Source organism: Ammospiza caudacuta, chromosome 13 (assembly GCF_027887145.1).
Source record: "Ammospiza caudacuta isolate bAmmCau1 chromosome 13, bAmmCau1.pri, whole genome shotgun sequence".
Taxonomy (NCBI): Eukaryota; Metazoa; Chordata; class Aves; order Passeriformes; family Passerellidae; genus Ammospiza; species Ammospiza caudacuta.
In genome coordinates this window covers 17730185-17744199 of record NC_080605.1, presented here as the reverse complement: position 1 = coordinate 17744199, position 14015 = coordinate 17730185, and the positions used below count along the sequence as shown (strand labels likewise).

At 40.4% G+C, this 14015-nt stretch overlaps 1 protein-coding gene across 1 annotated transcript in view; it reads right to left on the bottom strand.

The window, feature by feature from the left end:
• The window catches only part of CMIP (c-Maf inducing protein), a 131882-nt gene that overhangs the window by 53123 nt on the left and 64744 nt on the right, over positions 1-14015 (bottom strand). The window contains exons 2-3 of the mRNA XM_058813488.1: positions 10106-10231; positions 1159-1209 (exon numbers count right to left, since the gene is read on the bottom strand). Of these exons, the coding sequence (XP_058669471.1) occupies positions 1159-1209; positions 10106-10231 (177 nt within the window). The remainder of the gene's footprint in view (positions 1-1158; positions 1210-10105; positions 10232-14015) is intronic.

The window sequence follows — 14015 nt, the reverse complement described above, 5'->3', positions numbered from 1 at the left end:
AAATCAAAGCTGGCTGGGTATTGTGCTAATGATACTGTCAGGAGGCCAAAATAAAAGTGCTACAGCACAACCCAGCCTTCTGCTATCAGCACTGCTGCCCCACTCTCGTTTGGGCAATCAGGGTGACAGCCTGGAGAATTTGCCAGTGGTCTGGGAAAGGAGATCTCAACACTTGGCTTCTGCTGATAAGAGCCTGGAACATGATTCTGCCAGACACTGATGGCCACACAAAGCACACCAACACTGTAGTTTTGCCACACAACTATTTTGCAACTATCAAACACACCTACAACAAAACCAGTTTGGTGGGAGGGACTTCCGTATATTTTTCCATGTGGTTGCTGTCAGGAGGCTGAAATCTTGATAAGCTGCACAGGCAACTTGGCTGACTCCACTGAAACTCTGCTGAAGACAAGCCCTGAGCTGAAAACTTCTGCTTGTGTTTCCCACTGCAAGGCAAGGGAGGACAACCAACCTCAGCATCTGGCCAAACCCCATTTCTAACTGCATCAAAGATCCACACAGATTCCATCCAAAGGTCACCAGCTACGGTTTTTGATGAGGAACGTGCTGCTTTGGAGAGACAATGCTGTCACTGTGATCCACTGTCCCTACTCAGGGCAACCAGTCCATTGTTCCACTGAAAATGAGAAAGGGCTTGAGGCCTCTGAAATGGAAACTGCCTTTAATTCCAAATCATCCCAAAGTATAAACACAGACTGATGCATCACTGATTGATGTTGCACATACAATAAACAACTCTAAAAACACTTTTTCTCCCTAGCTTCTCAGAAAAATCAAAACCAACCAAACAAAAAACCTCAAAATATCCCAACAGTCCTGAGGATAAGATGAGGTGTACTCACTATAGCAATATCACACTTCACAGTACAAAACTAAAACCATCCCATCTCTGTTCTGTTGAAACGTGAATTAACTGCCTACCACAGGCACATGTTGATAAAGCTGGGTTGTGTAACAAGTTAATTTGTCCACTTCATTAGTGACACAGACATGTTAAAACTGCAGACATGTTCTGATCTAGGGTTTCTGCAAGAAGAGACTTTATCCATTCAAGGCTTTGACAATGAACAAACAGGGAATTCTAAAAAGTAATCTTGGAGGCAGAGAATGAAGAAGATGAAGTACAGAACTTACCTTCCACTGCAAAGAATGGAACCACTGATCCCTCAGGTAACTGTTTGCAGCCTGCAATAAAGAAAAGTTACAGACAGAACCATTAGTTTCTACCAGTGCTTCAGGTAACCCAGGCACTTTATATTATAACCAGTTTGTTTTCACATAAACCAGTGATACAAAGACCTTGCTGCATTATAAAATATTGAACCAAAACCTTACAAAATATTAAGCCCCTATGAAATGCTGTCCAGCTCAAAAACTGTGGAAAATCCTCAGTGAATTGAATCGGGTGTGGGTCAGATCTTTAATGTCAGGGGGCATTTGTCTCTGCCATCAATCACTGGAAGGAGAGGAGGAAGATGAGCTGACATTTTAATAGGAGGGTTGGGGATTTTCCATACTCCATTTCTTTTCTTGTCCTGCTCCTGTCCTCAGTGGCCCCAAAGCAATTCAAATAATGTCTTAGCTCTTTCAGTGATATTAAACCAGTGAAAAGCCCAGCACACACAGACGTGCAGATACATGCACAGACTGTTTGCAGCAAGAGCAGAAATGTTGCAATCATCACTCCCAGCCATCACCCATTTTTGGCCATTTTCAGCACAGCTGCCAGAAATTCCCAGTGTGAAGTCAGGTCGTAGCCAATGGAGGAACAGTTCAACACTCCCAAAGGTCAAAAGGCTTGGTATCAAAAAATATAAAGGCATGTAGAGTGACGTAAATATGCATGCCTTAACAAGGTGACATGAGTCTGAAATATTTGAGTGGGCAGAGATGCCCTTTGGCTTTTCCAGCTCCCCCTTAATGCTGCCTATGGGCAATTTTTACCCAGGTTTCAATATGTTTTACAAAAACACTGAAAATTACAGGTTAGCCTGTAAATCCATGTTAAAAAAAAAAAAAAGGCGAGGTTCTTTGCCAGTCAAAAAGCACATACTTCTTGCAAATTAGAGCATCACTTATCAAGTTTCACTCCCCAACACGTTTCAGGTACATATTCAAAATCCACACTACAGAATGTATTTAATCTCCCAACACTCATTCAGTTCACTGATAATGGCAGGAATATGAGAGGTAAAAATGCTGTATGGTTACAAAAAAATGTGTTTAATCTCAAGGTCAGCTAATGATGGTTCAGTGACACAAATTTGGACTGATTACTCTGAATTAAATGGAATAATATCCTTTTATATATGCATTACATATTATTTATATCTTAATGAGAATCAATTGCTCCTCCAGTAGATGTTGAGGCAATAAAGCAGGAATAAATATATTATAAATAATCTTGGCTGACCACAGAATTTATCAAAAACCTTCAATTTCAAGAAGAATGCTGACATATCAGAATATGAAATTGCCACAAATGCAATTAAAAAACTTCCTTTTCTATTTTCTTCTTTTTGTATGCAATGAAAAACTGTAAAAACATTTGGAGTGCAGATCTCCAGGACATTTCAGTCAGACAATATTTAATGATTTTCTGTTATTTACACTGTATTTTATGTATATGTGGGCATTGTAACACCAGACAGACTTTTAACCTGTATATATAGAATTAAATTTCATTTCAATAAACTTTATACTATATTTTAATACAATTAAAAGGTCAAAAACAATTTGCCACCAAAAGGCATAAGACTGTTTTTAACATAATAAAAAGACATGAAGGAAATATACTTAGATATTTCTTATCTGTGCCCAGAGAGAATGCCCTAAAACCTCACCAGACTTATCTGAAAAATTTCATATCAAACTGAACCTTTTTACAAGGAGACAACTGGTTCATGCAGGAGAACAAAAAATCTCCTTTCCAAATTCTAGCATCAAAGCCCTCTAAAGAATAAGTAAAACTGAAGGTTTTTGTAGGCTTCATGTATACTTAACAATTGTATCAATAAGATTGAGTTTACAGGAACTATACAAACTAAGATACTGTTATTTAAATCAATATAATCAAAATTATTCTAGGGGAAGGAAGTACTTCACTCAAACAGGCAAAATGTCAACCTGATTCAGTCCCTGGTCTGAAAGTAAGAACAAATGCTGAAGCCCTAAATTGAGATTTGTTAATTATTCTCCTACTTTAATGATGTCAGTAGTACAGAATGTAAGACCACTGCAAATACTTAGAGAATATCATGTGTAGATAGATTCTGGAAGTGACTGGAGCCTGAACTATTAGTGAGGACAACAGCATCCTGCAGAGCAGGAGGCACAAGTGGACTCCAAATACACAGGGAGAAAAGAAATTAAGAATGCTGCAAGACACAACTGGCAAAGGAAGTACAACTCCATGGCAGCAATACACAAAAAGCATTTTAGAAGTAAAATTAGCAAAATAACCAAGTTCCAAGTGTGGGGGCAAGCACTGTGTACACAGAGTTAGTTATTGTAGAGAAGTGACCAAGCAAATTGGGACCTGGCTCTAGGTTAGGAGTCTACACTCCAAACACTCAGAGCTCAGGCTGTTATTAAGGACCACTTCCCAGGAAAATCAAGACAAAGAAGACAAAGTGAACAGAAAACAGAAAAACAAACCTTTAGAGAATCCCCACACTTGTGCTAGTGATCAGGACTCAGTGGTAAGAGAAGCCCGGAAGGCCAAGGGCCATTTCAGCAGTGTCTTTACACCATGCTCAGCACACACCGAATGCTTTACACCCCAGCCCCCTTATCCTGAGGGAAGCTGACATCAGAATCCCCCTCGCTCACAGGCTGCAGGGACTAATCCTGCCCTGCACCCTTCCGGCCACCCAAGCCCAGCAAAACCACAGCAGCGTGCAGGAAACGCTGCATCTCCTGCACAGGAAAACAAAGGTCCCCCCTCGCACAGCATCCCCTGGTCCTCCTCCTCCAGGACCTCCTCCCTTCAGGCTCACTCTGAGAAGGCACCACAGGGAGCATTTCTTTCTCACCAAGGGAACAGAGAGTTCATAGCAAGGATGCAAAAAGAGCCACCAGGTTCTTGTGGGTGCTCAGCTGCCCAGGCAGCTCTGCAGACACTCACTGGCTCAAGCATTTGGGTTATTGTGAGAAACATTTCTGACAAAATGCACCAAAGTGTAAAGTAGTGAAGGGAACCACAGTTCCTTTATGGGGCTGCACAGAGACATTCACAGTTTATCGGATGTGCATGGACAGAACCAAGGCTTTCTGCACTGAAGTCATCACTTTGGGAACTGACACCTACAGTTTTTTACTGCAGCCAAGGGCATAGTTTACTATATTTGTTCAGCTCTAGGGTACAATAAAAAGGAGAAAATGAGACAGAAAATACTTCAAACCAGGCTTTCCTTAGGCATTCTGACCACACAAGGAAAGTTTGTTTTTTACTTTCAGCCTTATCCGTGCAGTGAGCCCAGTTCTATTTCACTCTTTCAACATCTACCTTTCTTACTTAAAATTCAGCTGGAAATGTTTTGCCTGCTGTTGTCACAAACAGTAAATGAGACAGGACTGAAGTACAATGAAGATTCTATAATTCTTCACTGTACTTCAATACAATTCTACATATAGAGGTATGCAAAATAATAGTTTAGGCCCCTTGTGTGTTTAGTATGTTCAGGCCCCAATTCTGCAAATAATTTTGTTCTCAAATGCAGTGGTTTTAACAGGATAGTGGGTGACACATGGTATCTGAGCTTCCTGTACAGTCAAGACCTCACATTATTTTTGTACAACCACAACATAGTAGAAAAATACTTTAGAAAACAGGAAAATGTGGGAGTAAAACTTAAAAGGTGCAAGAAGATTAAACTACTTGAAGCTTATTTATTATTCCAATGGGGAAGAAGAATATCTACTTTAAGAACATCTACTGTTGGCAGTATTTTTTTTAAGATTAACTGATCCTAGAACTGTGTTCTGAAGGATTTTATATTCTTATTTTTGGGGTGTAAAGGTTCAATCAGAGAGGAAAATCCACTTGGGATCTGCTGTAGTACAAACTTTACTCATAGGATTAAAGTCTCCTGTTTCAAAAAGACAGATCACAGGAGAAAAACTGTGCAAGAGATTAAATGCCTGCATATGCAAAGCTCTGGTCAACATGAGTGAATTTATGCCTCTGCTGAAAAAGGAAGCATTTGCTCTGCACCCCAACTACTTCATTTCTTAGTCAGTGAGTAGGAATACAAGTTTATTATTAAAATCAATGAATGTTTTAAAGGCATGTTTTCCTTTTTGTTCACAAAAATAGAAAACAGAACACTTGTTTCATGCCAGTGTTACAGCTCCTGCAATAATTTGTACCCAGGCAAGGAGGAGACTAAATAGGACTGTGTGTTATTGACAAACAAACACCTGAAACTCTGCAAGAAACAGACCACCCTAAAAATTATGGTGAAGATCTCTGCCATTCCTTGAGCAGTAAATTACCACTAGAACATCCTTTGCTACTGGCATGTGTGTTATTAAAAAGAGTACAAGAACAGGCTTGTCCATGTAGCAAACTGTTCCTGAGTTTCTCCTTGCAACAGCATCCTTCACACATGTGCTTCATGGGGATTTTGGCATCTGAATGGATGTGGCAATAAATGGGATTTGATGACCCAGACTTTGGCTTTGCTTCCTCCTGAGTTTATTCTGTGATTCTCTCTCTCCCTCACTTGCTTTCTGGTCAGCAGGACAGGGGTTTTGCTGTGCTTTTTTCCCAGCTGATATTCATTACTGGGACTCATAAAACACCATTGACTTCTCTGTCCTCATTTATTATCAGCCACAAGAACAGAGGAGTGTCCCAGGGCTGCATGGAGCCAAACCCCACACAGCTGTACAAAACCTTCACGTTGCTGATGCAAACCCCACTGCTGCACCTCTGACTTGGGCAGACCTGCAAGGGAAACCTGCCTCAACCCAGGGTACAGACAGACTTGCTGGGAATTGCTAGAAATGCCCTTTTCCTCCTTAAAATATTCCCTGCCTCTGCTGGGTTGTGGTCCTTATATGACCTCTCCACACTGATAGCATTGGCTGGACTGGCACTTAAAACAAAAGGCAGGTTCTCCAAGGAGACTAAAATAAAATATTACTGAAAACCCAATGGAAACATTTACCACGGGGACTCCCTGGCACAAACAGCGTGGTCAAGCACCGAGCTGAACGTGTGACTGTTGTGCTTGTCAAGGCTTCCTGCTCTGTTTGTTTTTCCTTCTGACTGCACTCGATTGCCAAGAAATGAATAAAACAACACGAGCAACAGGGGTGGAAGTGGTGGCTTTAAGGCTGAAAGAAAGGACAGCACAGGAAAGCCAGGCAGTACTGTTGTGACTGAAATACCAAAGCCTTATTTCCTGGGACTCTTCCTACATTTGGTGCTCAGCAGCTCATGAAATTATACTATAAGGTTTTTTTATCAATCTTTTTCAAAAGGTTCTTCCAGTTATTTCACTATAAAGGGTAGCATCCTCCTCATAATCATCCTCCACACCTTGTGCTTTACAAAGAGAAAGCAGAAGAGCAGGAGCCTAGCCCAGCTGAAGGAGGCTCTGCTATTCCTGATACTGAAGAGCTCACACTTCATCAAAAGTTAAATTTAGCTCCTATTTCCCGGCCTGAAGAGCTAGTGGCCTAATGAGCCAGCTTCAACAACACCTTCCCTCCAACTGCAGGGAAGAAAAAAAATAATCTGAGATTTTGATTGCTGCTCATGGAAAGAACCAGGGATCCCATCATCTGGCAGGGGGAAATAAAACACAAGCCCTGAGCATGTCTAGAAAACTGAGAGCCCATGATCCCCAGAAACCTGACTGCCCACGTGGGACAATGGGAATCCCCAAATGCCAGGCAGTCAAACGCTCAGATAGCTGTGCTTATTCAACAAACACTGAGTGGGAAGAGCTCCACACACAAAAATGACTTTTAGATGTGAACCCAGCCTGGGTTAAGCTGCCTGAGAGCAGGTCCTCCTCTGAAAGGCAGGTAGCCACATCCTGCTCTGGTGATCTGATTTCCCACGGGGAGCTGCATCACCTCCGGCACTGCCTGTCAAGATTTCATGGGCTAAAATAGCTTGGGATGGGTCAGTGTTGCCATGGGAGGGCTTGGGATGATGTAAGGAAAGGTAATGGCACTCTTCCCTCTCTGACTCATTACTGTGCACTAATAAGCCAGAAATAGACCCTGGTGACAGCAGACAGAGGGGATGAAAACTTGAACATGGACAGGGGCTCTCCTGTGGCATCTCACACAGAATTGTCTGGGTTAGAAAATACCTCCAAGATCAAATCCAGCACTGCCAAGCTCATCACCAAGCCATGTTCCCAGGTGCCACATCTACATCTTTTAAATACCTCCAGAGATGGTGACTCAGTCACTTCCCTGGGCAGCCTGGGCCCTGAGAACACTCTGGGTGAAGAATTTTTTCCTAATGGCCAATCTAAACCTCACAGCCTTTCCCTCACCCACTCAGCAGGTCACCTTGTCACACCAGGAGGTCAGCTTGGTCAAGCAGGACCAGCCTTTCATAAATCCACACTGCCTTCAGTTAAGCAGAAATTGGAATCTTAAATTCTTCTCAAAAATGAAAAATTGGGAAAGCCTGTGATTTACTGAACTGCTTCATTTTATGTCAGATCATGTCAACATATCCCATGGTTTTAAAGAATTTACAATGTAGCACGTTCAAAAGCACAGATCAAAATATAAAATTTATATTAACATTAAATGTTATATTATTATTTTAATGTATAAATTAAAACACATATTAATATTTTATTTTTATATGGAATATAAAATTTATATAATATTATTTATTTCAGTCATGATAGTACTGCCTTGCTTTCCTGTGGTGTCCTTTCTTTTAGCCTTATATTTATAAAATCTATTTATTTATTATGGTTTTAAAGAATTTACAATGCAGCATGTGCAAAAACATAGATCAAAATGTAAAATTTATATTAATCAGAAATATGAAATAAATTTGGGGTAGTCAAAACAGTTCATTCAGGCATTTTTACATATGTACGCACACACACTTTGTCTAAAGGCTTTGGAGAAAAAATAAATATACAGATTTCACCAATAGTGTACTTCAGAAGAAACAGCACTGGGAACACGTTTTGGACTAGTTTGACTTGTTCCACTATCATACACTTCCTGATACTAGAGCTGGGCATTACCTCAGAGCATGCTGCTGCTCAGATCAGCAGAGCAGAATGATTTCATAAAAAGCTGGAAGTCACAATTTCCCAGAGATGTACTGAGGTCTCTCACAAATCTGGAAATAACTGAGCTATGCAAGGGCTGCTTTCTCAGCTCCTCAGCTGGAGTGTCTTTTGGGTACCTCTACTCTTTGTTACATATACTAGAAAATTTCAACTACTTCATAAATTCAGCTTTTTCAACTTGATTTCTTCAGCAGACTAAACATAACTATTTTGGATTTCTGAATACACATTACAACTGTATAAGGGAAATCTAATTTTATACTCCCTCCAATCTGACCACACTTGATGAATCAAGATACTACCAAGGACCAAGTCATATTAAAAACATTTTTCAAAGTTTGTATTTCGAATTACGCTGAAATTCCCATAGTTACAATGTAATCTGATCCAGAGTGCTCAGCCAGGCAGCAACAAACACAAGTCCAGCTCAGTCCACTTCTTTATGAGTTCCTATGAGATTACATAAAGACACCAGTCTTTTTGAAGAAAATACCAAAGTATCCATGCTAAGATGTTGCTGTTTCACAAACACAATTATTTATGTGTTTGGTTTGTTGTTTTTGTCTTTTTCTTTTTTTTAAGAGACAAATGTCAGGCTGCTCCAGATTACAGCCTGTCTACCCTACCAGTTTCCTTTCCACTCAGCAGGAAGCTGTGAGTTCAAGTTTTATCTTGTATAGACCCAAAAAGGCAGCTGCCATAAACTACAGAATAAAGACTTGGAAACAGAATTTGGAAAGGCAGGTGCAACTATTTCATCTGTTGAAATAGATATAAACTTAAATGCTAGCACCACTAAGGAAATTAATAGAAAAAGCAGAATTAAATTATCGTGAGAAAATCATCCAACTTGAGAAATTTAGACAACTTTCTGTCTAATTAATTCCACTAATGCATTAGGCAAGGAAGATTTTAACAATAATGAGGGCCCTAATCTAGCTGTTGGGAAATCATGGCTTGTCTTCCCACCTGGATGAAATACACATACACCATAGTCATGGCTGTATAATCCACTGAAAAAGTAAAATCCAAAGGGTAACAGATAAACTATCTTCACAAAACAATGTACAGAAACATGAGAGAGAACCATGCAAGAGTTAAGCTGAAGCCAGTTTGGTATTTTTAAGTTATGACTTTTCAAAGCTCTTTGGGGGCAATGCAGCTTTTCCGCCTTACTCCAGAGTATTTCCAAAGCTCAGTGCTGTGGAGTGCTTTTCTGTCACTAAAAACTTGCAGTGACCTAAGGGGGCCTATAAAGCCTCAAGTGGATGAAGAAATCTGGAATAATGTAAACACAGTGTCTTCTTTTTGAAAACAACACTTCAGAGAACCAGCATATATAGACATAAATACAAATATACTGAAATATTTCAGTGATGATTGAATTTTTTTTAAAAGGTATCTGTCAGTTCCAGTGCAATTCTGGGTTTCCTATATTAATTCAAGGATGAAACTTAACTTTTTTTTCATGCAGGAATAGGACTGTATGTAAAAATACAACCATTCCAGGCCCATATCAATGTGCCTTTACAAAGACCACCACTTTGCTGCAGAAATTCAGCAAGAAAGTTTAATCACTATGGCCCAAAATTTCCATTCTGACTGTTGAACACCACAAAGAACTTCAGAGCTATCACCCTGAGCAAATTTTCTGGTGGTTAGATAACTTGACAGCAGCAAGTTCTCTGCCTTTTCTGAGTCCATCTAATTAAGATTTCATGCAAGGGAAACAGAAAGAAGTTGAAGGAGATTCAGAGTAAGAGAGAAATGAAGCTGTACTTTTATGTTTACTGTACCTGCAGTAGGACAGTACCCCCCGGGATTGTGAGCTGTAAACAGTACTTAGGGGCATTCTCCCAGGAGAGCAGTTGAACATCTTCAATAGCACTGTAGGAAATGGAGTTTTCCATGTACCCAGTTGGCTGCAAGAAAACAAAGGAGAAGAGAAAAAAAGAAGTTTACTTAGCCATCACAAGTTTCACAATTTCCAAGTAAGAACAGCACTATGAAAATTACACTTGGTGTTGAAAATATCTGCAAAATCAAATTGAAAAGCAAACTTCCTTCCTAGATCATTCAAGAGAGACCCATCCAGCCACCTTCCTCCAACTCATTCAAGTGTTAAGATCACCCACATAAAAACAAAACCAGCCAGTCAAAGGTGCCTAAAATACACAAATGTCAACCTGTCCTGGACCCAAAAATCAATGGCACCTAATTTCAGGTTGAATTGAGCTGTGAAGGGTCTGTCCATGCAGAAGCACCTCAATCACACAGACAGATCAGCACTGTCCCATTGCAAGGTTGCTTTATTCCACACATTCCCCAGCTGCAATTTTGATCAACCACATCACCAAGATCCAGATTCCTTCATTTGACAGTGGTTCTTGGGGCTCCAAAGATGCAGCCCTCAAGTTTCAGTCTCAAGCAAAAGCAAAGCAACCAATGTTCTCATCTTGGCCTATAGATAAGCAGTGGTTTCCTGAAGAGAGTGATGATGTCCAGTTTAAAATGAAAGTCACAACTAAAACACAAGTAAGTAACTGCATTTTGCACTTAAATATACAATACAAACTAGTAGTTGCAGGAAGACAGACTTAAACATGAAACTACTTGTTAGTATCCCTTTAATTCTTAGGCATTACAGAAGTACAATTATCTCTAAGATAAGATGAAATATGAATGTATCTATGCAAGCACACATGAAATTATATCTTAAACTGAGTAAATACACAGTGCTATAGCTATGTACCTATTGAGTATGCATACATACTCTGTACTTTATGCAAGTCATTTTTAAAGTAATTGAATATTTAACAGAGGTCCTCCAAAGACATCATTTACTTTGCTGTGCTACAGCATACGTGAACTGATCAGTACTGCTGTGGCAGAGAAAGTATTTTCCTAAAAAAATAATTAATCCCACCTCATGGATAAACCATAGACTTGACCATGTCTTTCAAGAGAATAGAGCTCATTACATTTATGAATTATTTTCTCACTATTACTGATTTACATATAACTTCAACTTCTCAAACTCACTCCCACTGTGCCCAATGCATAAGTTATTTTTAACTGACAGTCTTGAAATAACGAAGGCAAGGGAGGCAACCACATCTATTTCGGGGTCAAACAAGGCCAACTCCTAAAAATCACAACACAGGATTCCTGGGGGCGAGTGTGAAATAAGCAAACTGCATTTGGAACGTCTCTACTTCTAATTGGTACAACTTTCTTCCATAAGTTAAGTAGGTGGTGCATCTGGAAACCGTCCTTTGGAGTTCCACACTTCATACATGTTTCTAAGCCCATGAACGTCATCCACCAGAAATGCAGTGACAGCCCTGTCACCCACCTTTGCTGCCACAAGAATTCAGCTGTCTTTTCAGCAAGAAAAACCCAGCCAGCCACAGAACCCAACCTCAATATCTCTCTCCCTAACGGTTGTTGCTGCAGCGCTCACTTTGCACCGGCCCTGGGTGAAAACAATTTTCACTGTCCCTTTAACGAAAACCTTGTTATGCAGGAAGTATGATAAACTTCTGCTTATTCATTTACCCACAATATTGTTCTACGCTGGTGACTGGAATCCCAGTGGCTTAATACTGATACTGTACGTCATGAGTTGCCTACTGGAGAGTAATTATCTCGTTCTCACAGGAAGCCAAAGGCCCAAGATCCTCTGGTAATCAGCATTACAACACTCAGGGAAAAATATCAAAACAGCCAACATAAAATCTAGTATGCTCAGGGGGCAAAGTTATCAAAAACATGCTCTGAAAGACTGGAGAAGGGAGAGATCCAGAACCAGTTAATGCAAATCAAAATGAAATGAATCAAAGGAATTTAAATTTCTCTTTTAAGAAGGTGCTGACTGGCCTTAATACCCTCTATTAACTTCAAAGAGGATTGGAGGAATTCTCACAGAAGCTGTTTCCAAGAGAAGTTCCTCCTATACCTTAAATCATCCACTTAAACAGTATTAAAGACAACTGAGCCAGTTGAAGCACAGGTCTGCAGCCATAGACAAGGATTTCATCCCAGGCATAGATCTCTTCTCACAGGACAGTTCTTCTCCTCTAGGAGAATGGAAGAGCCGAGTTCTGCAGTTTGCCAACGATGGGAAGACTACCTAAACCATAAAATGGTCAATCAGTCTAAATGAAAGCCAATGAGGTACTTTATGTAGCACTCATATGATCCCATGTCCACACCTTCCATCTAGCCATATTACACACTGTTGTTTGCTGTCTTACTCAAAATATTATTAGCCTAAATATACTTCAATCCCTGTAAGCATCATCACATGCATTGCTTCTCATTTCACTAAAACACAATCTTTTAAAAAAAGAAATATTTTCAGTTCTGAAAACACAAGTTATAGGCAGCTTCACCTCTATTTCACAATGGAGAGCATCTAAAGCACAGTAATTTATGACTGTACAAAGCCCCTTAAAATTTTGCTGTCCAACACTGAGGACCATACTCCAACATCAGGGCTGGGCAGAAATGCCCTGAGGAAGCCCCAAAACAGAGCTGTCACCAGAGCTGAGCTCACAGAGCTGTGGTGCTCCTCACAGAGACCACGGCACCCACAAGGGGAAGGTCAGTCCCACACAAAGGTGTCCTTTCCCTCATCTCTCCACACACAGGGCCAGCTCCTAAACAGATACAAGGACAGAGCTGTGCTCCTCAGCAGTGTTTTCTCAAGACCAAGCACAGTTCAGCCATTTATCAGGAAGTGGCCTGAGGTAAAACCACAGCCTGAGTCACTGGTTTCTCTTAAAACACAGGTTATTCTGACATTCAGGTATGTGAACGTCAATCACAGTGAATCATTGTGGTTGATGAATGAGCAGTGCCAGTGCTGCACATTCTCATGCTGCAGCTGCTCCTGCCTGCACCCACCCCCAGAACTGCATCCTCACCCCCTCTCCATGGGAAAGCCAAATCACAACACACCAGGCCAGAAATGCGGATTCAGAGGTTTGAAAACACCAATAATGAGCTAGATCCTCAGTGGGTCACTGCTGAGAAGGATCTGGCATGAATATCAGCCTTAAGCAGCATTCCCACCTCCATCCACCCACTTTGTCTCTGCCCATACAAATATTTGTCTGGCTGTGGCGTCAGGCAGATCAGGGAACCCATCCAGCTTGTGCCAGATTACTTCTGAGCTCCTTCAGCCCCATTTCTAACATGAAACAGAAAATAATATGTTGACATAACTTAGGGGCAGCACATCATTTGGAAGGGGGAGCTGAGGACCTGAATACCTCAGTGTAATTATTGGTATCAGACAGTCTAAAGCCACAGCATCTTGAGAAGCAGTATGTCAAGTTCAGTAGAAAATGCCTTTATTTAAGAAAACATTAATTCTTATTTTTATAGTTGTCATTTTTGAAAGGAGATTTATATTTACTGGCAAAGTCTGATATCTGTGAAACGAAGCAAGATAATGGACTTTTCTACTTCACTCTACAAAAATAATCTTGGCTTAAGAAAGTTTGGCCACAGAATCTACACATGTCAGCTTACAGATTTACAGTTACAGTTTGAACTTCTGGCTGTTTGCTGTTGAATATGTTCTGAAAAACTCTAAGAGATTCATAAATGAAAATGCAATTTCTTACAACAAACAAAAACCTCATAAGGAAACATTTTTCTCTTCCCAGTAACCTTTAGCCCCCTAACAAAATATGCAAC